This window comes from Hesperophylax consimilis, chromosome 1 (genome assembly GCF_061612785.1).
Source record: "Hesperophylax consimilis isolate HC1 chromosome 1, BYU_Hcon_1.0, whole genome shotgun sequence".
NCBI classification, from domain to species: Eukaryota; Metazoa; Arthropoda; class Insecta; order Trichoptera; family Limnephilidae; genus Hesperophylax; species Hesperophylax consimilis.
The window spans coordinates 3,007,961-3,035,361 of record NC_142836.1 but is presented as its reverse complement, the minus strand read 5'-3'; the positions used below and the strand labels follow the sequence as shown (position 1 = coordinate 3,035,361).

General features: G+C 35.1%; 2 protein-coding genes across 2 annotated transcripts; one reads left to right on the top strand and one right to left on the bottom strand.

The window, feature by feature from the left end:
- Window positions 1–62: 62 nt before the first annotated feature.
- Window positions 63–21,122, bottom strand: Ing3 (Inhibitor of growth family, member 3). The gene is made up of 10 exons (XM_089638839.1): window positions 20,967–21,122; window positions 20,680–20,751; window positions 20,385–20,582; window positions 19,295–19,436; window positions 17,584–17,770; window positions 16,932–17,051; window positions 10,499–10,719; window positions 9,377–9,478; window positions 9,101–9,260; window positions 63–7,748 (listed from the first exon to the last, which is right to left on the bottom strand). The coding sequence occupies exons 1-10, from the start codon at window positions 20,992–20,994 to the stop codon at window positions 7,635–7,637; spliced, it is 1,344 nt and encodes a 447-aa protein (XP_089494965.1). The 5' UTR covers window positions 20,995–21,122; the 3' UTR covers window positions 63–7,634.
- LOC149426136 (uncharacterized) lies at window positions 20,885–26,229 on the top strand. The gene is made up of 2 exons (XM_089639171.1): window positions 20,885–20,973; window positions 25,845–26,229. The coding sequence occupies exon 2, from the start codon at window positions 25,845–25,847 to the stop codon at window positions 26,088–26,090; it is 246 nt and encodes an 81-aa protein (XP_089495297.1). The 5' UTR covers window positions 20,885–20,973; the 3' UTR covers window positions 26,091–26,229.
- The last annotated feature ends 1,172 nt before the right edge of the window (window positions 26,230–27,401 follow it).

Below are 27,401 nucleotides of genomic sequence, written 5' to 3'. Positions count from 1 at the left end.
AAAAGCAATGAAAAAAAAACTAACATATAAACCTAACCTACATAAGCTATTTAATCTAGTTATTGTTTTCATCACTTGATGACTTTACATCGTTTTTAAAGGTATTTTGAATTGTCATTTTGATGAGTTATCCAGTCACCGTACGTTGTAATGCAGGAGTTTTTTTTATAACGATACAACAATTCTTATTTTGACGAATACAGTTGTTAATATACATAGTATGAAACATGAATTATTAAAAGAAATAAGCAGTTGAATTATTTTCTTCAAAACATTTCTGATGCAAACACAATTCGTTTTTACATTTCAAAATGTCTTCTTCGATAAAATGTGCCAAAATTTTATTTAAAAAAAAGACATGATTAAAAAATGCATAATTTAAAAGTAGTACTTATTTAATAATATTCTTGTAATAAAAAATGAAACTTAAAAGAAATGTGTCTAGCCCCTAGTCAAGATACTTCTTTTCATTATTTTACTATTCAAATTACAGTCAAACTCGGTTATCAATCATTTTATTCAAAATCGGTTTTTTAAAAGTCAGTATATTCGCAAAAGTACAGTATATTTTCAAAATATGAGAAGGTATTACTTATTGAAAAATACACTTTTTTTACTCAAAATTTATTATTAATGATTGTTTTAAGGATTTCGCTTTCATGCTTCTCAATTTCCTCTTCAAAACAATCAACTATCATCACCTGATTCAAGGCTTCCAAGAAAAATATCACTAAATTGTGTATCTTTTTATCACTACCTTGTGTGTATTGTACCTACCGCTTGTAAAATTGTACTCGTCATAAATAACTAGCTAACTGGATTTGTTTTGGTTTTCGGCTGTGAAATTTTACTTGTCACAAACCAGTGATGCACAACCCGCGGCCCGCTCGTCAATTTAATACGGCCCACTTTGCTATAGAGAAAAATCTAAATGTTTTGGGTAATTCTTAAAAAACCCTGGCTGAGAACATATTTTTATAGAGTTTTGGTTAATTTACGCTGCATTTCCTAAATGAAACCAAATTTGAAGAACCGGTTTGCATAACACAAAATTCAAAAAATCAACAGAAATTTCAACTCCTGAATATGTCAACGCCCTCCCCTCAAAGAAAATAAAAAAAATCTGCTTGTAGGTCGCGACCTGTTTGGAAAATAGGCAAACTCTGCTGAAAAAGTTGTGAATCACTATCATAAATTTACCCTGTGCAGGGTATATAGGTACTCGTAACTAGGTACCTTCATTAACATTTTTATTGGTTTTTAAAACAAAATTGACGATCAGTTGTAATACATAAGGAGACGTAAAAAGGGAACAAATTTGCGAAGCTCAAATTTCGCATGACTTTTGCAGATTTTATGACAATTTACATTGTGCCCGATGGATAGCAATGGTTCACATAGCCGACAATCTTACACAGGTATTGCCATAAAAATATGTAACCGTCCCTAACAAGATAGGAAATTCTTGAATAATTCAAAACTATTTTTTCAGACCCAACGAAGCATTCATGTATTTCAGAAATTGTGTTGACAGAATCATTTGCTCGGTTATATCAGTGAATAAGGCAGAACTAAAATATCATTATGTAATTGCTCATTATAGCCATGAACTCGCTATAGCCGTGATCGTTATAACCAAGTTTGACTGTATTAAAAAATCAGCAAGTTTTGATAAAAGATTTTTAAATGTAGTTAATGTTTATTGTACTGAGGTGTTTATGTTAATTATGGAACTGAAATAATTAAAGAAATACAGATTTTCGATAAGTATTTTCCTCTACCTACCAAACTGTTTTAACTGAGAATTACAACCAATGTCTAGTATAACAGGCCAATTTAATACATACACATTGGGTTTGTAATTTGAAAAACTGTACATCGATGGCCTAGTGCACACATGTGTTAAGTGCAATTTGAAAATTCATTTATAAGAATACTCCAGGTTAATTATAAGATGTAAAACAACAAAATTAATGTGATTGTCCGCTAGATATTCTAGATAAAATAAGTTATGTAAATTTCCACAAAATATCTTACAAAGTGTAATCTTGATAAATGCTTTACAAAACACGTAATTGTTTTTTTGTTAAAACTGCACTTAACACATGTGTGCGCCAGCTATCAGAATATGAATATGACCAGAACTTCAGAATATGTACACGTAAATAAAGTGCAAAATAAAAACGTTTGTCTGTGGTACTTACACATAAAATACAATAATGGGATTAATAATTATTATTACATAAATATTATTTAGTTATCTTACGAGTATAATCAATATTATTTACACATAAAAATAATATTCAGAATCTCTCCGGATTTCAATAAATTATGTACATATTTTACCGATTCCTGGTTCAGTGATATTTATTTTAATACATAATATTTTTTCATTTTACATGTTTTTTTTAAATAAAAGAAAAATGAATAAGTTCATGGTTTATTTATTTCAATGTTTTTTTACAGCCAGCTATAATATTGATAATCATTTTTAAGCCTTATCACTTTATATATTTAGTTACTAGCCAAAGTTTACAAGGTTTACAAGGATGGTACAGAATGCTTAAGATTGAACTTGGATTAAATAGACCCACATTAAATCATACATGTGTCCATAAAGCATTGGGTTCATCTTTTGACTATTCTATATCAATGGGTAAAAAGATAACTAGACGGGAATGGACAGATATAATAATATCGGTTCCATGATAACTCAACATAGTGACAATTCAACACACTTTTAAAAAGTGATATAAAGTCATTAGAAACGATGAAATTTTTTTTTTTTTAACCTAACCTAACCTACTTAACCCAGTTAATAAAGTTTTTGTTTCATCACTTTCCATGACTTAATATAACTTTTTAAAGATGTGATGAATTATCATTGTGATGATTTATCCGGTCACCAATAATATCAGATTAGAATACAAAACGTCTATTATAATGCAATAATATATCGTCGGCGCCAAGTCCAACACAGTGGAAGAAACATTTATAAAAATGTTCAAAGGGGACCGCAAAACTATGTAGGGGTATACTCGGGCTTGTTAAGTAATGGGGATGGTTCATTCACAGTATAGACTTTAACCAAGTACAAGTAATTAGTCAATTTCAAAATTTGAAAGCACCAATCAATGCGGTCTGTGCTGTTCAACTGAAAGAGGCAAAAAACGTATGTATTTTGAAATTGTTGGCTCATACTCGAAGTTGAACTTACAATTGTTGGCCCATACTCAGTGTTGAACTTACAATTGTTGGCCCGTACTCAGTGTTGAACTTACAATTGTTGGCCCGTACTCAGTGTTGAACTTACAATTGTTGGCCCATACTCGGTTTTGAACTTACAATTGTTGGCCCATACTCAGTGTTGAACTTACAATTGTTGGCCCGTACTCAGTGTTGAACTTACAATTGTTGGCCCGTACTCAGTGTTGAACTTACAATTGTTGGCCCGTACTCAGTGTTGAACTTACAATTGTTGGCCCGTACTCAGTGTTGAACTTACAATTGTTGGCCCGTACTCAGTGTTGAACTTACAATTGTTGGCCCGTACTCAGTGTTGAACTTACAATTGTTGGCCCATACTCAGTTTTGAACTTACAATTGTTGGCCCATACTCAGTGTTGAACTTACAATTGTTGGCCCGTACTCAGTGTTGAACTTACAATTGTTGGCCCGTACTCAGTGTTGAACTTACAATTGTTGGCCCGTACTCAGTGTTGAACTTACAATTGTTGGCCCGTACTCAGTTTTGAACTTACAATTGTTGGCCCGTACTCAGTGTTGAACTTACAATTGTTGGCCCGTACTCAGTGTTGAACTTACAATTGTTGGCCCGTACTCAGTGTTGAACTTACAATTGTTGGCCCGTACTCAGTGTTGAACTTACAATTGTTGGCCCGTACTCAGTGTTGAACTTACAATTGTTGGCCCGTACTCAGTGTTGAACTTACAATTGTTGGCCCGTACTCAGTGTTGAACTTACAATTGTTGGCCCGTACTCAGTGTTGAACTTACAATTGTTGGCCCATACTCGGTTTTGAACTTACAATTGTTGGCCCATACTCAGTGTTGAACTTACAATTGTTGGCCCATACTCGGTATTGAACTTGCATTAACGATATTCTCATCTAAGTGCTACTTACATATTATAATAATTGTACAACACAAGAATAAAACAGATAAAAGAAACATACTATTTTTAAAGTTCGAAATTGATCATACAATTTAACAAAATATTTGATGATTGTATGTAAAAATCCGCTGAATCCTAGGTTATGTTTTTTTAGCTGTTCAAAATTTGCCTGTTGAATCCAGAATCTCGCTAACTGGGCTAGACCCAACTGATAATAAACAGCAAAGCAAACTTTATTTGCCATTTTCCGTTCCAATAAAATACTAAGAACTATGTACTATTATACATAGTTGCATTTACAAGCAGTAAATTATTTTTGTTTTCTGAACAAATAAAAGTAAACTATTATGTTTGAATTTACAATTATGTAGTACCAACTACTCCAGCGATGGAGATTTCCGGGTGTTCGGTTTAATTTAATATCATACTCCAAATATTAATACAGAAAAATATGAACTGCTCACTGCGGTTTAAAGTCAATTAATGAATCTAGATTTCACGGCCTATCCCATATTTTTAAGTTTTATAAAAAATTGAAAATCATTAAATTTATAACTCATAAAAATCAACTATCCGGGTATCTATCGCTCGAGTGGATAAAATAGTCAACTACTATTATGATTGAATTAACAACCAGTACATTATTTGATCTGCACAATTAAAAGGGTCAACTCGTATGATTGAATTTGTACCTTATTTGTTGCCTGCACAATGAATTTCCACATTGTCTTTATTTATTTATTTATTTGTTAAGACATACACAGTACAATAAGATACAGTTAGAAATTTTTTAGTTATTACATAGTTGTAGTACCTATTACGTATGTCCATAAAATGTCATTACGTAATTTCGCCTGAGATTGTTATAAAAGGAAGGAAGTGTGTGGATAGATAATAATAAATGAATTGAAAATAAGACTTATAATAAGCTCACGAATTGTAATTGACTGTTAATACATAGGAGTTTTGAAAAATGATGTGAAAATATTTTTGAAATTTGTCATGCTAAGAAATTTAATAAGTTAGTTTTGTATGTTAGAAAGGAATCATGAAAGATGTCTAAATGTAGTAATTTTTCGTAATGGGTGTATGTTGTGATTGCGCGAGTAATTACTGAGTTGTTTGCTGCATTGGTATTGTTGGCTTCAATATGAAATAGTGTAGTGTGCCTGGTACGCCTCGTTGGAACATTTAAACCAATGACGGATAGTAATTCGGGACTATCTATTTTATTATTTAGCAGATTATGTAGAAACAACAGGTCTGACAATGTGCGTCTTTTTTGTAAAGTTAACATATTATTTGTAGTATTGTTGTATTTCTTGAGTAAATGTTTCGAAAATTTATTCTGTATACTTTCTACTAAATCTATGTATACCTTATATTGAGGATTCCATATTGTGGAAGCATACTCCAGTGGACTTCTGACCAATGAACAGAACAAAATTTTCAGAATCTTAGCACTTTTGAAAACTTTGCATATTCTTAATAAGAAACCTAGCATTCTGTAGGATTTAGAAATAATGTGTTCAATGTGCTTGTCAAAAATTAATTTGCTATCTAAGTAAACACCTAGATCTTTACACGTAGACATAGGTTGTAAAGGTTTGTTATTCAAGTTGTATGGATAGATGATTTTGTTTTTATTTCTAGTAAATGTAATTGAGTGACACTTAGATATGTTTAAGGACAATAAATTTGATTCACAATATACGCACAAATTATCAAGATCGCTTTGCAATTCCATACAATCGGATAAACACTGTATAGCTTTATAAATTTTCATGTCATCCGCGTATAAAACAAAGTAACTATTTTTAAAGCATACGGAAATGTCATTTATATAAATATTAAATAAGAGTGGTCCAAGATGCGATCCCTGGGGCACACCTGAGATGATTTCCGTTAAGCAAGATAATTTATATAAAGGGTAAATATTATCTATGGATATTTCAAAAGGGTTTCTCTTAGCATTATGGTTACAAATCCATTGATTAATACAAATGCAAACAAAATACAGCGTCTTTCACAATCAAGTAACATAAATTATCAACGATAATGTGAAGTCATCTATGAATATTTTAAAAGGATTTCTATTCATGATCAGAGGTCAATGCAAACACAATTCAAACATTGTGATTTCAGTCAACCAACATAACTCAATAATTAAAGCCTTCTACAAAAAGTCCTTTACGGAATGCAAACACAATCCATACGGTTTTCTCAAGCAACTGACATAACCATTAGAGCGTTCCGTTATATAATCAATGTCAACCTTGAGTGCTCGGAAATTATTAGGCTTTCACTTTGGAAATTTTCCATCCTCTTTCAAAAAAACATACCTCCGATTTTAATACGGAGACGTATAAACTGCTTACATATAAACTGCTTAAAGACCATTTATCCCATCTAGGATTCATAAAAAACATCAAATTTATAAATGCGTGACTTTTGCAAATTATTTACTTTAAAATTGCCGATTATGGTACCTACTTGGAGCAATATTAAATATTACGACTTCTGTGTGTTGTCTATGGCCAAGCTGATAATCACAGATATAAATTTAAATCATGATCAATGATTTGTAACAAAATATATTTTAATTATTTCGGTTCACTGTCAATAATAAATTATTCAAAATAGATGTGAGACATCTCTTGTTAAAGTATGAAACTACAAAGTTAGCTTTGTGATAAATCGAAGATTCCAACGCGCGGAAACTTTTGAAATAATGCCAATAAATGTTTTAAAATATCTCTTCAAATTAGCCGCATTTCGGCGGGTGTTTGAAAATTGGCCAAAAATGCTCCAGTGGTTAAATGTTAATATGAAGCCTTCTATGGATATTTGCGGAGGTTTTCTGGCATAATGTATCAAGGTTATAGTGTAGTCTTCAATGCATATTTTGCAAAGGATCTGTGTCTATGGTTACAAGTCTAGTAATAACAATCCAAATAAATATTGGGTTTCACAGTCAAATAACATAGCACATGTGATGATAATATTACAAATATTTTTGTCAAGTCTTCTATGGATATTTGCAGAGGGTTACTTCGTCTACGTTTACGAGCATCTTAATAATAATTGCAGATACAATTTAATCATTTGGCTTTTGCAATCAACTAACATAACATATCAATGTTAATGTGAAGTCTACTATGGATAAGTATGTAATTTTTTCTATAACAAGATCTTTAGAAATGCATAAAAATACAACCCAAACACGTGTTGACTTCCACAGTCAACTAACATGGCAAATCATTTTTCCACAATCAACTAACATAACACATTAATGTTAATGTGAAGTGGAAATTTGCAAAGGGCATTTGTCTACATTACAAGTCCTTAAATGAATGTGACGCCATTCAAATCGGTGTTTGAAATAATATCCTAACTTATCAATATTAATAATATGAAGTCTTCTTATGGATATTTGCGACGAAGGGATTCCTGCCGAGAGCAGGTCCTGTGAACAAGTAGCTGAACGTCCCGGCGGCGCTCAGTTCTTCCTGTTCCGTCGCCGCATGTTGGTGTTGCACTGCGGGCAGTACCACTTGCCTTTGGGCGGGGCCGTTATGCCGACGCACGGGTAATGGAACCACTCAAACGGACACTGCAATGAAACAGAATAGTTTAAATATACAGGTCAAATAATAAGATATGCCGTGAATCAGAAACCAACATTGCACAGGAAAAATCATGTTGAAAAAACAAAGGCCACACAAAGAAATCATCAGCAGTGGTTCAATTTTTCCAGGAAAACTAGAAATACTTGACCTAAGGTAAGTTTTCAAATTTAAATGGGATGTGGATACAAAATGATTACCCAGAAATTTTGTTCCTATAGTTTGATTGATGTAATGTGGCTTGTATCCTTGTAGCCATGAAGTTGCTCTGATTATTATTATTAAAATGAACAGCGCATGGCCCAGCTTTGTACCTAACATAACATGAATTTAAAAAAATACACTTTACAGTAGTGAAGTGTCAATTAAAATGATATTCAACTTTTTGGTTTCAACAACATCTCAGGACATGGCTTTAGTTACGGTTAGTGACTAGATCTGAATAGCCTGGTATTTCCCTTCCTTCATCTGCATCATCTCTTTTTTCTCCAGCCTCAGCCACAGTCAATCACTTGTCTATGAATCAAAATTATGTTTAACCTTTGCAATGCTGACCTTTTAGATGCAATCTATCCACACTTAGTGAAACTTCACAGATCCCATAATACAGATCCGCGTAAGGGTATAGCAGCCAAACGTATTATCTGTCACCCGCCTCACAACGCTGCCCAACGGGGTGGCGACATAGCTCCCCTGCCTTTATACTGTACAGGCAGGGGTGCTCTTGTGAGGTGACACATAAAAAAAAATTGTGATTGATTTTTGGAGTATTATCAGACATTCAAATTGACAGACAAGCCAATCAGGGAAAATTGCGCAATGAGGCGTCATGACCATCTCCCTTTCTGTGATTTGTCAATAAATTAATCTGACAGTATACAGGCAACTCACATCTTAATATCACTAATCAGTCCTCGAAAATAAAATCAGCTTACGACTTACTTGAACGGTAAAAAAAAAGTTCTGGCTTATTTCCAAAATTGAATATTTTGTTACACTATTTAATTTTAGACACTTTTACAAATGTGTAATAATTTATCAACCGCAGACATTTTAGCAATGCCCAGCAGTTTGTTTAAGAACGAACATTCAGATACAGATACGTAGAAAAGTCCCACAATGGAATGCGCTGCAAACCTTTGCCTTACTTTAGCAAACTTTACTTTTCAGCGCAGGGTCTGATTATTTCAATGTGCGCTCTTCGGCGATCAATGTACAACTGGGCAAGTCTACCAATTTGGATGTCTATGGGTATTATGTTGTGTTGCGCTTCCTCCTCTATTAGCTAATGTTTCAGACAGCCTTGCAATATCCTACATCTGTCCTTTGCAATACTCACATCCTCATTATCGCAGGCCACCATGTCTCCGTAGGACACCTGGTTGCAGACGCAGTAGCGGGGCTCATTGGGGTCGTAGGTCCATTCCCCGTCGGTAAGCGCCTCCTCCAGCGGCATAGAGGTTATGGGCGCAGCATTAGACACCCCCACACTGCCAACACTGGAAAAAGATAGCCACATCCACATAGTTAGCAAACTCTGCTCTCGTGGAGAGAATTACAGTGTATCATGAAATACATAGTTGGAATTACAAACTACAATATAATTGTATTGTACCTCTGTGTAGGGGAAGAAGAGCGACTGACCGAGGAGGCCAGGGTCTGCTGGGAGTGCAGCATGACACTGCTGCCGCTTGAGGAGCCACCGTAACTTGCCTTTCTGGAAATCACAGTTTTAAAACGTGTCAATATATATTTTGTGAATGAATACTAATAGTTCTGTGGACAGTAGACCTCGCGTCCAAAAAAGTATAATAGTCTAATTTTCTAACAAATCAAAACTTAAATTTTCATTGAATCATAAAATTTTAAAGTACTGAGTAACTTAATACATTGTTATGTTATGTTTGGTTTATTTATGTTACGTTATGTTATGTAATCAATTTTATCCTGTAATTTGTTGTATTTATTAATAAGAATAATGTTGTAATGTATGGCCAAGATCACTCTTAATGGGTGAAAGCCAATATAAAGAATAAAAAAAATAAAAAAACTATTAAAAATACCTATTTATTTATATACCAAATATTTTTTTAAATTTCGAATAAGGTATTATACAATTGTCCAAAGAAACCGTCAATATCTCAATAACAATTCTTTTTCAAACTTTGTTCAGGCAGGTAGGTACCATAATATTTGAAAAAAATGCAAATAAGAAAGTCCAAATAAACATGACGATTTCACATTTGAAAACAGAATCTTTACTGAACCATAGTCAAAGTTAGCCATCTAATCAAAGTAAGGCTTGCTTAAATAATAAAGTGGAAGCAGCAGATTTTCGAAAACGGGAATGGAATGCAAGAACAAATTTACGACAAAATGCATATGGTTGAGTGAAACCAGAACTTTGCTATGCTCAGTTAATTATTGCATAAAATAAGTAACAAATGAGGGACACAGTAATATGTATTGGGACATAGTCAGGTATACTAATCAAGTTTTAAGTAATAAAAAAACCTAAAGTTACAATAACAACTACACTATCTGTAATGAATGTGGGTCGGAGACTATGGAATAACAGAGAACGTCTATGATGAATGTACAACACGAACAAAGGTATAAAAGGCTTCGTACGCATGTTTGTCGACCTCTTTCCATTTTGACAGTCTACCAGTTGTACTTTAAAATAATATACTTTTCATTTCGGAGTTATTAATGACCAGTTTGAGGTTAGACTTACTTCTTATGTCTTTTGTTGGCCTGTGTGGTGGCGGTGGGCGTGGGGGGCTGCGGGTGTGGGATGTAGGGCGCTGCTGGCGGGGGCTCGTGGTGTGCCGCTTGCAGCGCCTGCTGCGCCGCCCCCGCCAGCTCGCGGCCCAGCTGCAGCTCCCCAGGGGGCGCTCCCGCGTGGATTGCCTCGTAAGAGGCCTTCAGCGAGGCAGTGCGTCGACCCTGTTGCATCTAAAGAGAGTTGTATTGTCAGTAAGGACCATAAATCAACTTCTATAGATTGGTAACTTCGGGCTTTTTGTATGAAACAAATTTGCGCTAAAAAACCATAGATATGCCAATATATAGACAGTAAAATTCTTATTCGGAGCCTACTCATTATACTATTCACCAATGAAAAACTTTGAAAGTTTATTCCATAGATTTTCATTGGTGGATATAGTTAGGCAAACATACGACATCACAATATTTCGGTTCCAATTTTCGATCGGACTTATACCCCCTGGTAAGGACTTAAAACAAACCCGAAGTGGTAGATACTCACAATATTGCCTTGGTGAAAATCAGAATTGAAGTATAATAATAGAATTCATATTGTACCTACAGGAAGCTAGGTCACAAAATGCTTAGCTTATATTGAAGTTCACTTATGTATCATTTTGGTGTCGCAAATGTTGAAAATGGGTTTTTTTTTTTGCGAAAAGTGTTCAAACATTGTTGTGTTTAGACCATATTCTGGCAACAGTCGTTGCAAGTCATTCTCCCCTGTTTATTATTGTCAATTTGCACCTCTTATGTAGGTACATTAGGGTGTCCCAAAAAAATTAAAGTTGTTATTTTTGAACGCATACCCTCTAATTTTGTTTTAATAATGACAAAACACTTATAAAAAAAATTTCGTTTACTTTGGACAACTGCAACCCGTGCCGACTTGCATCAAAAGATGTCAGTACTTGTACATTAAGACGCCAGCGAGCAAACGTGTTGATGAGCTTGTAGTAACTTGCTATTTTGTTAGTAAACGAAAATCTCTCGTTCAGGCAAGATGTTGTTAGATTTACGCACTTCTAAAAAGAGTATATTTTTAGGAGTCGTAAAACACCAAATATCGTGTTCTAAACTGCCATCTACAACAAGTTCTTGAAGTTTTGTTCTACAATATCCGGAAAGTGAATTTAACTGTCAATATATACCAAATATGGCCATAGTTGATATTAAAAGCTGTGTTTGAAGTAAAAATCAGTCAAGTGACTACAAGCCCTGACATACCACTCTTCAAAAAGTTTCGAGGTAACTGTAAAAATGTTGATCCCGATAAAATTCAGTGCTACAGAGAAAATCTCACATTGCACCTAACCGCTTCCGAAATCGATGATTTGCTTGACTTTTACCGTACTGCACTGACAACAAAAATACTTGGGAATGACTATTGAGAGTTTGTAGAGCTCTGTGTGATAGTTTTAGGAGGAGATACAGCCAGAAAATTTAAGATTCGGCCTCCAGGTGCTCGATGGATGGCAAAGGCGCTTTATTCCTTGAAAATATCATTAATTTGTGCGCAATTTAAAATTACCGGTAAGGATAAGGCGGCACTTTTAGAAGTTTGCCTGTTCAGAGTAACATCCTATGTTAAGCCATGGTTACAATATATTATAGCAGTTAAAGCACCTTACCAGGACTTGTGCTTTTTGAAATCGATGAAGGCTTAAGAAAAAATGGATGAAAACATCTCAATGGCAGCTTTATTTCTGTTCAGTAAGCAGTTATGGTATTTGACCGATGAAGGATCTATTTTATCGCCGTTTGACGACGCTGTGGATCAAACAACTAAAATAAAAATGCTCGAAATTTCAAAAAAAATAATTTATCAACCCATGACAAACGTTACATCCCATCGAAGGAAGATCTTGATGGTAAATTGTATGGTAAGTTTATTAAGTAGTTTAAATTATGTTTTGTATTGAGGTTTTTGTTCATATCATAATTTAGTGACTTTTGTTTCAGAGAAAAATATTTACGACTTCATTTCAGTCAAGAGCAAGTATTTGTTTGATCGTCTGAAAACAGATGCCTGTTTTCTTAACGAATTACTTACGATGTGGTCAAATAATGCTTCGTATCAAGAAGTCAGAAAGAAGGTGTCGCCGCTGAGGGTAGTGAATGATACAGCTGAAAGAACTGTTAAGTTAATGCAAGATTTTCATGGCTTAATCTCACGGTCGAAGAGGAACAAAAATAATTTTTGTTACCAAGCGTTCAGGAACACCGGAAGATTTATCCTGACTGTAAAAAACAAACTATGAAGAAAAAATTTAATCAATAAACCATTTTTAAATATGAAATACTACATAATTGAACATTTGTGCATTTTTAAACCGACAAAAATGAATGTTGAAAATCCTTCCATATTAACTCTGTACCATATATTTGGCATCAAGTCGGCACGGGTTGCCGGTGTTTAATCAAAATAATATTTATTATGTGAGTTATTGGGATCAAATGAAATAAAATAAGAGGGTATGCATATTTAAATTCATGAAAAAAAAAATCTTCCTTATGTCCTGGGACACCCTAAGGCAGCGTTTCCCAAAAGGTGTTCCGCGGAACCCTGGGGTTCCGTAGAAGCATCACAAGGGTTCCGCGTTCCGTCCGCATTTAACGTACTATAACAAAAAAAATAATGCGCACGGGAGCTAGATCCAGCGCGCTTGACCGCCGTCGCCTCCTCCCTCCACCCGCGACCCGTATCGCCCGACGCAAGCTCAGTCGAGTCTATGACTGTGACATGAGGGAACGTGTGTATTCTCGTTCTTTTTTAATTCGTGTGAACTTACAAAGGTGACATTCCAGTGATATTGTTATTCCTGTTCTTATAATCTTGTACTTACGATATCCGTTTTAGGTAAGTATTTTTTTTATTTGTTACCAATTGCATATAGTGCCAAAACAAATAAAAACGATTTATTCTTATTCATGTTATTGAAGTGAAACTTCTTTAGGCGCGTAATTCGGGGACGGAGTAAAACCGAGTCAGGATCGACACGAAAATGCGGGTACCCCCACCACCGCTCACCGTTCACTGTCCCTCTCTCACCATATGCGCTTGTTGAGGTGGGGGAGCCGCTCACGAACGTTCTCTCTCTTCTCTTCTTTCCTCTCTCTCAGACACCAGCGAACTGCGCCACGCCAAGCATCAGCTGCTTGGTTAGTATACTGCGTCGTGAGTGTAATACGAGTGAAATACGTAATTGATTGTGGTTCATACGGTTTAACAAAAGAAGTTTCACTTCTGTCTTGCGTAGGCTTGACACACCCACTTTTTTTTTTATTTATTTCAGCCTTTATTAAAAAATGGATAACTGGTTCAAAACAGGGCGCTTACAAAGTGGCTCAAGTGCTTCATCAAGTTCATCGTCAGCAAATAATGAAAGTATTTCAGAAGAAGCTGTTGATTTATCCGTAAGTAAATTATACTTACCTAGCAATAATAATCATTTAGGCCCAGTTCATGAACATATTTTGATTGGTGACAACCGTGACAACCCTGACAAATTACTTTAATGTAGTATAACTGACGCATGGATGTTCGACTCTAGCCTTTTAAACAGCAAATGCCATCTAATTTTATTATAAATGAATCACGCCCGAAAAAGGGGTCAAATTCCAGACTGTGCCAAAGAAGGATTTGGGGTGGGACTATTCTTTTTAGCCAACACCAAACTGCATCTTGCCGTCACATTACTTATGTTTTTTATTTCATTCCAGGAAATTGTAAATACTGAAGGATATTGTTCTGAGCAGGACAGACAAAATACACCAACGACTAAAAGGGCTGGGCAATCTCAGGACAACACTACTTCAAAAAAGAGAAAATATGACGAATTTTACTTATCCTTTGGATTTATTTCTGTAGGAATGCTTGTGAATCCGGATGGTCAATGCGTTATCTGCAACAAAATCATGTGTAATAGCTCTTTGGCACCTGCAAAGCTAAAACGACATCTTAATACCAACCACCCGCAATTAAAAGACAAAAGCTTAGACTTTTTTAAAAGATACAAAGATGCACATAAAACCAGTGTGGCTGCTTTACATAAATATGTTAAAACTGATAACGAGAATGCCACCGAAGCATCATTCCTGTTAAGTTACAGGATTGTTCGTGCTGGCAAACCACACACAATTGCAGAGACTTTAATAAAACCCTGTATGACAGAAATTTCCAAGTGTGTACTTGGCGAAGACGCAGCAAAGAAATTTGCAGCAGTTCAGAGTTCCAATAATGTCATATCTGATCGAATCCATAAAATATCTGACCACATTGAAGATGAATTGATTTGTAGATTGAAAAGTAGTGAAATGTTTGCAATGCAACTCGACGAAAGTACAGATGTCGCTGGACCATCAATACTGCTTGTTTTCGTAAGATACCCCTTCGGGGGATCTATTGAAGAGGATTTGTTTATTTGTGCTCCTTTGGAGACCAACACCACTGGAGAAGAAATTTTCAAAGTCATTGATAATTACATGAATGTACATAACATTCATTGGAACAAATGTGTCGATGTATGTAGCGATGGAGCTGCCGCTTTGACTGGCAAAATAAAAGGTACTGTAACAAGAATTAAAAATGTTGCACCTAAATGCAGCAGCAGTCACTGCGTTTTACATCGACATGCCCTTGTCTTAAAAAAAATACCACACGAGGTAAAGAAAGTTCTCGATCAAGCCGTACAAATTGTGAATTACGTTAAATCACGTCCGCTCCAATTGAGACTTTTTAAAAAAGTGTGTGAAGATATAGGAAGTCAGCATCAATCACTTCTTCTTCACACGAGAGTAAGATGGTTTTCCAAAGGAAAAGTATTATCAAGATTGTTTGAATTGCGCAACGAACTAGTGGTATTTTTTTCCAAAGAATCGCTTTCTTCATCTTTGAGTGGTCTTGTACAACTATTGAACGACGAGCAATGGCTAATGAATCTGCCGTATTTGGCAGATATATTTGATAAACTGAATGTAATTTGTAAGTCATTGCAAGGAAGAAACACAAATACTTTTACAGTAAACGACAAAATCTCTTCTCTTAGAAAGAAACTTGTCTTCTGGATAGAATGTGTTGAACAGAAAAAGTACCAATTTTTTACTCTTTTAAACGAGTTTCTGGAAAAAAATGAGTTGCAAGTAACCTCAGATGTTGAAAAATGCATTTACGAACATTTGATGGTCCTCAACAAATCTCTGGAAGAGTATTTTCCTGAAAAAAACCTGCAGGACATTGACTGGGTACATAATCCATTCCTAGTTCACAGGACACCGTCGACTCTTACAGCAACAGAGAACGAGGCTTTGATTGATATCATGTGTTCTTCTTCCTTACAGCAAAAGTTTAATTCAGAAAAAACTAATCTGGATGAGTTTTGGATTGGACTTAAAAACGAATATCCAGAAGTCGTCGAGAAGGCTATCACAGTTTTGTTACCGTTTGTGACCACTTACCGATGTGAAACTGGTTTTTCGGCTTATGCTTACACAAAAAAACAAATACAGAAACAGACTGGATGCAGCTCCAGATCTTCGTATTCAGCTGTCTGACATAAAGCCTGATTTCAATGCTATTTTAACAAAAAATGTAAAAAGATACCACTCTTCACATTAAAATAAAGTTTTACACAAAACTTTTGATCTTTCTTTTCATGGTAAACATGAAAGTATTCAAACTACAAGTTTATCTTTTTCTTATAAAAATAGGGTTCCGCTTAGAAAAGTATGATCGATAAGGGTTCCGGGGCGAAAAAAAATTGGGAAACGCTGCCCTAAGGTACATATTATGTAATATGTTATGTAGGTACATCACTTTAATAACTTAAATTAAAATTACTTCCTCCAAAATGAAACATTTTCTAACCCCATTGTTTTCCCTCCGTTAATCCATCTAGCAAAACAAATAGTGCTTGCTTTTGTGGATACACTTTAAAAATGGAACACATTCACATATTATTAGCAAAAATAATAAGAACAAAATATTACAAGAAAGTACCTACCCCATTTTCATTAGCTTTTGTGGGTACCTCAATGACTAATGAAAATACCCGGGTACCTACACTAAGGACGGGTTGTTTCAGAGAATTTTAACAATTCTTCAAATTTCAAAGTTAATTTTTAAGTTTTGTGAAAGAATTCTGTTATTATTTAAGTTCTGTCAAGCAACTAGCCTATAATATTTGGATGATTTGTATAGCGCCGTTTTGTGCAAAATCACCTCAAGGGCGCTGTAATGATCAACATAATCAACAGAACCCGTAAATGAAAGTTTAAATTTGATGAATTGTTCAAATTCTGTAAAACAACCCATCCTAAATGTAAAATATTCAAATAATATGAAGGACTTTTCAATAAAGTAACTATTCCACATTCATTCCAATAATAAAGTTAAACCGTACTTGTTGGGTGGCTGCTATAGCCTGACTAGCGGCAGCGGCAATCGCATTGCCAGCCCCCATGTGTCCCAGGGTGTAGCCCCCGGGGCTACTGCTTTCTGCCACCCCTCGACCTAAGGCAGCCTGGAAAGCATAAAAAAATCTTTAACAAGTACTCGGCAATTATAATCTATAATAATTTTTGCCATGGGTGTCGTGAACTGTAAATATGAGGATATTAAATTAATTTGGTAAAAAAAGGTAGGAAATTATGGAAAACAATGAAATGTAACAAAATTATACAGTTTGGCATACTTAACTTTGCAGGTGGCAAAAAGAGAACTAACGAATGAACAAACCATTTTTTAAATCAATTGAGTTTTTGTACCAACAAAATCCACACAAGCGCATCCCGACTGCAAAATTAGGTGTGTCAAACTAAACACAGAAACGTGATATCTATTTTAAAATTCAGTATTTCAAATGTGGGCTATGGAAAAAATAAATTTAGATTGAATTGATCCAATTCAAAATCAACTGCAATGAATCTTGGCATTATTGCAACTCCTTACAAGATTGCATCAGTTCTGTAAAAAAATCTGTTTCATCACAGTCCACCAACAATACGATATTAAACGATGCACCAAAATATCAATATGTATAAACATCATCTTACTTGTATGGCGGAATCAGTTCTTGACAGAGCCAGTGGTGCCGTGGCGGCCACTAGAGTTCTGCTCTCAGCGCTCCTGCCTCCAGAGGCCCCCGCTCCCAGCTCCGCCCCACGTCCAGTGCCCCCGCCCGATACTGAACTGGTGCTGCCGCCCCAGCTCTCTCGGCGCTTTTCCGCCCGCACTCTATACCTGCAAATAGGTGGATTATAAATCTGACACTTGACTAATAGACGGGATGCTTTCCTACCACCAATTCTCAGACTCTAAATACATTGTTAATATTATTAATGTTGTGTCAAAACACATTTCTTCTGCTGACCCAACAAACGAATTCTACAAGTTGAATACGACTTCTGCATTGCGGCAACATTGAGGGTACTTTTCTTTGTCACAGGAATACATGAAATTTTCAAGAATGAGGGACAATACTCATTCAGCCTTTTCAGACATAATTTTAATTTTATTAATATAAGTCTCTTTAAGACGAATGGTAATTTATCGTTGTATAAATATAAGAGCTGAAAAATAAAAATAAATCTGTTTTCAGGATTTTCTGTAAAAATGCTGAGCAATTGAAGATTTACACTTCTGAAATCCATAGAATAGATTAATCGCATTTACTCCCCTTTAGTAAAGGCACGATCAACTGACAGTCGAGACCAAAAACTGCGAGGGACATAAAAGCAGATAAAAATGACTTCCACTTTGACATCCGATGCAGCTTTTGGTTTGCGGTTAACGTCATGCCTTATGTTCACAAGTACGCAAGACTACTGCGACAGGGTTCTGACTCCATAAAGCAAATTTCTAGGTTCCTCTTATCTCTCTCTAAAATATACTTTTTTAATTTTTAAGATCTTACAATCACCAAATACCGGTTGCGATTTGTCTATTTTTAAGCTTAATTTATTTTATAATGATCACAAATTACAAATAATTTTCAAAATCTTATTTATCTGTGACAAGCACCCAATACACATTGATGGGTTTGCGCTAACAGAAATTAGAGATGAGATTAAAAGCTATGAAATTTGCCCACTATGAGACCAATATGCTCTGTTAACTCTTGACAGGCCAAGATGCCAAACAAAACGTCTGTAACCAAGTGGGTCTTCCAACTACCCCATGATGGGCTTTTAAACTATAGAAATCCCAATTATTCAGTCAATTATTAATGGTAACTTATGTATTTGCGCAGAAATATGTAAAATACTAAAATTATGTGTCAAGTATTTAAGCTAATATAAGGAGGATAGTAATTTTGGGTACTACCTACTCCCCCACATGGCTCAAATCACAGCACAAATCATTTCCAAAAACAAATGTTTTTGCAAAATATTTTGTAACGAAATGCATAATTTTTACATTGCAATTAAAACCCAATATTACTAAGATATATTGAAATAAAAACCAAAATCTGTTCCACATACATAATATAGAAATTAAATTAAACCATTGTAGTTTATTCAAAATTTGTTTTTGAAAACAATTCCTTTTCAACGGCCCGAGTAAAGAGGTATACTGGCCCTAACGAGAGATTGGCCACGGTGAAATTTAGGAACTACAGATCTTAACACATGTTTCAATTTAAAGTGATTTCACCGTGGTCAATCTCTCAACACCGGAGTGCATGTCTGACAGCAGCGAGAACCCTGTCTTGCGAAGTAACCTGGCGAGAAGAAACATAGAGCATTCCTGTGTTCTGTCCAGTACCTATTCTCTTTATGCTGACCAGGCTGGTTGCTCTGGCCGAGGGAGCTGGGCTGGTCCAGCTCCAGCGAGCGCTTCTCCAGCAGCTCCGTGATACCCTTATTATCCGCCTCCAATTCACACTTGAATTTGTACAGTTCAGTGTCTGGAAAGGCACACACAAATATTATAACGCTCAGAACAAACACTTCTTTGACGCAGAAATGTACATCTCCATAATACAGTCAAACTCGCTTATAATGTTCCCAAAGGACATTGGTAACAACTTTTCACGCATTATCCTTTGAGCGTGTTAGACAAAAAAGAGTTCCACCAATTTCCTTTCAAATTTCATCGCTTAAGCAACAAAAAGCGCCTTTACATATCTAAGAAATGTCTAAAGGCCGGCCTGTAGTCGATTTAGGTATCCAAAAGGTTTTATTTTACAGTCCGTTGAAAACTAATAAAAAAAATTGCCTGATTTGACTTGAAGCCAACAAGAAGTTTAGTTTTCAGTTCTTTGAAAAACCTTATAAGAGAGTTTCACTGTATATGCTAGGCTTATAATATTTGTATAGAATAATGGGTAATTTGGCCTCAATACCAGGGATCCAGGAGCGGTTGTCGGAAGAAAGAGCCCAGGAGGCAGATGAAAAGACTATTGTAAATTCACTATAATATCTAACTAACTTCGCCTATGTTTTCACTCTAAAATGCTGACCATAGGAAAAAATAATGCAGTACTTAATTACACTTAAATAAGTAAACAGAAGGATTTATTGTAATCGTACTTTTGAAACAAATTAACAATTAAAGTAAAAGCTTAGAACAAAATGGGGACATTTTCATGAATTATAACAGAACTTTTTATAATCATTTTAATCTTGAATGCAGTACATTTCAACAATTTTCAGTGAATTTTTCACAAAATAAGCTAGCTATTCTGAAAAGCTGATATGCATTTAAAAAATATATATATATATTTACAGGTTTTGATCGATGAAAGCATTATAAATGTAGTTCAGTTTGATTTACGTTGAGTTTTTGATCAATATATGTTGTAAATTTAATATTAGATTCAAAATAAATAAAAAATATTGAATTCATCACATACCTAATTTTCGCAGGTATCGTTCAACAAGTTCGTACATTTGATTAGCGAGTTGTACTTTCTCATCGGCGTCTTCCAGAGTTCTGTAATAATCCCTTCTGATATCGCCAAAATCTTGGTTGGCCAAATCCGTTGTCACATCTCCTCGTCGACAGTTTCCAAACAGTTGGCGAACCCGCTTTTCCAAGGAGTCCATACTGTCTGGAAAATAATTTCGTGTTGTAATAAAAGGTTTATCAGTGATGTTTATATTGAAAAATATGTGGTTACATGCAAAACAATGTCATAAAATACTAACTTTGGACCGACAAGTCTAATTCCCTCATTTCTGTGAAGCGATCTCTCAATTCCTGGGGCAGGTGCTCGATCACTGAAAATAAGATGAAATTTAAGATCGCTGTGTTTAAAAACAAATTTTGACATTACAAAACGTCAAACATGAAGTTATTGATGATTTCAAATAAATCCGCGACAAAATTTAGTTTTAATGTTGGTAGAGTTGGTAGTACTGATTGGCAAAGAGGCCCAGAAACGCCCTGAAGGTAGCGTTGTCGAGCATTGTCGTGATTTCATCAATCTACTTACTTTCAAGGTAATCCTCCAAATATAACATTTTGAATTGTTTAGTTTATTATATTTTCAAAACGTAAATGTTATCAAATATAGCGTAAACGTATCGAAATATTGCTAAAAACACGAGCACGCTACGGAGCTGTCACCGTTGGAAATAGCGTCGCCTGATAATGGCCGCCAACTTGAGGACAAGAATTCAAGATTTCAAGAATATGCTGAATGTTTGCATGGCGGCAAAACAAACAACTTTGAAAACGAAACCTTTCATTTTAGCTGACGGTATTATTATTTGCAAATGTTGACGTTTTCGACCTTTCCAGGTAGAAGCATTCATCAACCATTGAAAGTATATAACAACCATGTCAACTCAACCCCTTAGTTTAAATACTAAACAATATTAGAACGTAATGTTAGGAAGCACATTTATGTAGGTATTAATATTTTACTATCTGCTTTTCTAAGAAATGTGGTTTTTATCAATTATTGATGATTTTGTATGGTATGATAAAATTTAAACTGTTCAATATTCTTTACTTATCTACTTATTACCTAACCGTCTGCAAAACACGTGTCTTCCTCTTTGATAATTTCTGTAAATGCGTGAAAAATCACGGATAGTCTTAATTCTCGACAAATCAGTTCCAATTTTGAAAATAGCAATTAAAATAATTTTCAACATAACTTTAAGACAGATTCTGGGTTTGATTCGCAGTTGAGACCGTTACCTTTTTATTTTTCAGTTTCTTCTTCTGTTTTATATATCGTAGTATTATCTTCGTATTCAATAATACAGGGTTTTCCAATAAGAGTTGTTATTTTGAATAGCCCGCTATTTCGGTAGATGTTACTTTTGAAGCTGTTATTTTTTGACATTTGACAAGTAGAAACTACGCCATTAATACAAATGGAACGATACACACTTCAACAACGCATTGAAATTATTAAAATTCACTTGAGTGAATCAAATGCAAATCATCTTGAGTGATGAGGCCCATTTCCACCTCGGTGGCTTCGTCAACCAACAAAATTGTCGCATCTGGGGCTCGAAAAACCCAAGAGTTATTGTTGAAAAGCCTCTCTATCCTCAACGTGTGACTCTTTGGTGCGGTTTATGGTCCGGCGGAGTCATTGGACCTTACTTTTTCGAAAATGAGGCTGGAGCAACAGTTACGGTGAATGAATTGCGCTATCGAGAGAAGATTAATGATTTTTTATGGCCCGAATTGGATGGTATTGATCTGGACAACGATTACTTTCAACAAGACGGCGCTACGTGCCACACAAGCAACGAAACCATTGATCTTTTACTATTGAATATCAAAATAACACCTCTTATTGGAAAACCCTATATAATTTTCTGTAAAAATTACATTGTAGGTAGGTACTTTATCGCTTGTCTGAATAACTTAAATACCAGTTCATTTTTTACTATTATAGTTTGTTTTAATAGTTAAAATAAAGTTCGAAGTTTTAATTTTTCTATTCTCCCGAAAACGCACCAAATCTAGCGCGACCAGACTGTCACCAGTCTCAAAAAGCCTGCGTTTTTTTCAACCGGCGCACAGTGGGCTGAAAATCGCCTTTCATAGACATAGAGACTTGAATTTTCAAGAGTATTTTTTTTGGCTAGAAATGGATTCTGCTGATCATTACTATGCTATAAAATTTCATATGAAGCAATTGCGTGTACAAATGAAGGAGTCATCATTTTTTTAAGAAAAATTTGTATGGCACTGACATTAAAAATGAGACTATTTCTGGAATCATAAGGTTGGCCATTCTATCCTTACACACAGATATACTACTATTTATTTTTAATTTTTTGACATACTTCGTATTGTGGCGCAACGTGCGATTTTTTTTTTAAATCCTCAAGTGAAAAAAAAACTTTTTTTATGTTGATGATTCATTTTAATGCTTAAATGCTTTACATATGAGTATGAGTATGCTTTGTCTAGTTTACAATATTTTATTTATACTGTAAGCCAAAACACTGTGCACAGTGGGCTGAAAATCGCCTTTCATAGACATAGAGACTTGAATTTTCAAGGGTATTTTTTTTGGCTAGAAATGGATTCTGCTGATCATTACTATGCTATAAAATTTCATATGAAGCAATTGCGTGTACAAATGAAGGAGTCATCATTTTTTTAAGAAAAATTTGTATGGCACTGACATTAAAAATGAGGCTATCTCTGGAATCATAAGGTTGGCCATTCTATCCTTACACACAGATATACTACTATTTATTTGTATTTTTTTGACATACTTCGTATTGTGGCGCAACTTAGGATTTTTTTTTAAATCCTCAAAGTGGAAAAAAAACTTTTTAATGTTGATGATTCATTTTAATGCTTAAATGCATCTTGTATGCTTTGTCTAGCTAACAATATTTTAACACTGCAAGCCTACTCATATGTAAAGCATTTAAGCATTAAAATGAATCATCAACATTAAAAAGATTTTTTTCAACTTGAGGATTTTAAAAATAAAATCACACGTTGCGCCACAACACGAAGTATGTCAAAAAATTACAAATAAATAGTAGTATATCTGTGTGTAATGCCGGCGCCAGACATGTGTTCAAATAAGTGAACACTTATTTGAAGACTTTGCTCACACATTTGGTCACTTATGTGTGTTTCTGCCAGATATGTGTTCAAAGATTTGATCACTTCTTTGAGCTCACAGTTTTCAAATAGACCTCACATAACATGGACGACGATTTGGTCGACACAGTTTGCTTATATTATTTATGTGCTAGTAATTATTCTCCTCGATAGCGCAAGGTATTGAGAAATTCCGTTGAATACGGCTCCAGGCGTCATTAATGTTATTTCTGTTTTTATGCCCTTTTCGTTTTGGGTCCCATATGTCAGGCTCTCCTTGTAATAATTCAATGAATTCAAACACGCCCTCATTGTTCCACTCCATCGCTAGTTCGCTTGGTTATGGCTTGTTTGTGTACGCACGCGGCACAACAACTCTCCACGGCGACGATCGCGCTACTGGGCTTTGCGCAGTTTGTGGCAGTGTGGCAGGCATGCAAACATTTTGACTTTGATCCCTTTGATGTGCGCCAAAGAAACCGACACGGAACGGCAAAGCGCACTTAAGTGCGCAAATAAGTGAACACAGTATCAAATGCCCGTGCCACACACGTGAACACTTATGTGAACACTTCTTTGAACACATGTCTGGCGCCGGCATAAGGATAGAATGGCCAACCTTGTGATTCCAGAGATAGCCTCATTTTTAATGTCAGTGCCATACAATTTTTTCTTAAAAAATTGATAACTCCTTCATTTGTACACGCAATTGCTTCGTAGGAAATTTTATAGCATAGTAACATTGATGTATTATACTAGATTAGCCCTGTCTAGTTAAATTCATTTTAAAAATATCGCCACGTAGTGTACGTCACAAATATGGAGATGAACTTAACAACCCAACTCTGTTTAAACTCCTTGTACAAGCGTTCAAACTCGTAAGCGAAACCATGGAGAATTTGTTGTCAAAGGTGTTGTAATATGGACATAATTCAAATTTAAATATTTGGAACTGCGTTATTTTTGTGATTGAAAAAATGAACCTGCCCAGCATAGCTGAGAAGCAAAATAGCTTACTCTAGACCAGGGGTCTCCAAACTTTTCAGCCGGAGGGCCACATTGACTCCTCAAGTGAGTTCAGAGGGTCAAAACCGTTTTAATTTCTAGACACCCATATTTTCTGTCCTATGGAGGGGGGGGGGGGGGGTAGACAATAGAATTTTCAGGGATGTAAATATAGCTTTAGATAGCTTTGAAGATAATTTTTGATACTCGTTTCTCAGACCTTGATATCATTGCGAATCAAATAAAGATTTTTCAAAAAAATCCTCTCGATATATTCGCGCGATACTTGTGGACGCAATGTATTGGTGCCAAGTACCTCGCCAACGAGCATATTTATTTATTCGCACGAAAAAATTCGCGGAGTTTTCGCCCCTTCTGAGCAAGGTCTTAGCCATTAGCTGTCGCGGGTCCTTGATGACACTGGTCATAAGATGTCGCGGGCCGGATGGAAGACACTGGCGGGCCGGATACGGCCCGCGGGCCGTAGTTTGGAGACCCCTGCTCTAGACCAACAAAAGGTAAAACGCAATGCACAGTGCCCATTTCGCATTGCGACACAGTGCGTGGGCCTTTTCATAAATGTGCACGTGAACCAAACCAAAATTGTGTTGGGGTTATTTTTAAATGAATATGCCGTGTCTAGTCTTATTTAGTCTATGCATAGTAATGATCAGCAGAATCCATTTCTAGCCAAAAAAAATACCCTTGAAAATTCAAGTCTCTATGTCTATGAAAGGCGATTTTCAGCCCACTGTGCGGCGCTGTATTTTGTATGGGAGTCTAGACGTTTTTATTTTTTTTATTTTTGAGATTACCCTCTTTTAACATTGAAGAACACTTGGTAAAATGTTTGCATCTCGTCACTACTGTTATTGTATTGTACCGGTGCACCGGGGATCAATGCTGCTAACTCATTGGAGCAGGCTATATTAAAATACCTGTAGAACAGACTCAGCATGCCACCCTTGCGTCTGTGCATTAGAGATGGCAATCGGTCTGTGAACAATGGATTGCCAATCAGACGGATCAGCCTCCCTCAAGTTATCAAGTGTTGTGAGGCTCCAGCCAAGAGGTGGCTTCTTTAGATTTGTATAGGATTGCCGTATTGCGCTTCCTAATCCTTCGGCCAATCTTTTGGGCAGTTTCCTAGTTGCCATTATCGAGGCAGATAGGTATGCCCTGAACCCAAAAAATAATCACAATGATAAAAAATCGTTAATTATTTTACATTTCTCTTAATAATTGATTTCGAATGGGATAAAATTTATTTTTACAGATGATTCGAAGGCCTTTGACGAGCATCGAACTGAAACTCGACGATTTGGAAGAATTCATCGCAATGAAGCGCCAACAGGCCAACGCCAGCCAATCCATCAACAAGGATCAATCAAACGTTCAGGATCCCAATCAATCATCACTCTATTCTCCGATTACCTGGAACCTTGGTCCAAAGACCAGCAAAGAGATCCACCAAAGGATTGGATACGCGTCTCAGAGAAAATCTTCAAATCCTAACACTTAATCCAATTGATTCAAAATTTAACTACATGAATATCTGTATTGATTTATAATAGATTTATGTCAATAAAATGTTATTATAATATCTCCACACATCACTCATTCTAAATAAATTTATTTAAAATTAAATTTTTCATACATAACTGCGTAGTTTTTTTTTGCATACATGTATTTGAATTTCACTTTTATTTCTTGAATGAATGTATGAATGACTGCAAATTTTGCCTGGGGAGGAAGAATCAATCCTCAAAAAATAGGTATTTTTTAAGTTTTAAAATACATTGTATTTGCTTTAAGGGGAGGGTGTGGTTTTTTAAAATCTCGACAGTGACCTTTCTCCTGTTTTGAAGGCCAAGTGTGCAAAATTTCGTCAGTCTCGGTATAAAACTATAGATTTGTTTTAAAAACAAAACCACAATGGGATACTCTTCATTCTGTAGTAAAAATATGGATACAATCATTGATGTAGTCGTATTTGGTCAATGGATACAATTAATTAGTATATCTAATTAGAGACAATAGCCATTATTGAATCAGTTGCGTCAAAGAACCTAAGTAAAGAGCGTATTACCAGACACAGCCGAAAATTTGTGAATTTAAATCGAATCCTAGACGTATCGACTCTTTTCTGCAAAAAAAAAACAAAAATTGATTTCAAAGTATTGTTATTTTATCTTGTAAAGTATCTTTTTAAATTTTGAAAAGGTATTCTATTTTTTACTATAAAAAACTATACCGTTGGTCGTTGAACTTTTTTAATTTTTAAAAATGTAATGTGGTAATAAACTGCACATATTTTATGTCATATTTTTATTAAATATTATGAATTAATAAATTATCTATCTTTATCACTTTTCAAAATTTTAATATTACTACATATTCGTTAGTTTCTGGCTTAAGGCGACATAAGACTGGTAACGGGGGTTTGCTGGACGCTCAAATTTTAATTATTTCTGATGAACGTATTAATAATAGTAATAATAACCAGGGCAAATGTGACGCAAGATGCAAATGAAAAAAATCTATCTGACAGTATTCAAAAAATGTTCAGAAAGGAGTTTGATTTAATGAAAACCTGTTTTGAAAATAAATTAGAAGAGCAATCCAAAATCTATGAGAACAAAATGGATGAATTATTAGAAAAGAACTTGATTATCCTGAAACAGATGAAATTTTTTTCTGAAAAATATGATGAACTAAATACAAAATGTGAGAAAATGATAAGTGAAAATAAATGTCTCTCCGAAAACATAAAAAATAAAAGCGACGACCTGAAAAATGACCTCAAAAAAATAACTTTAAATGAATCTTATGC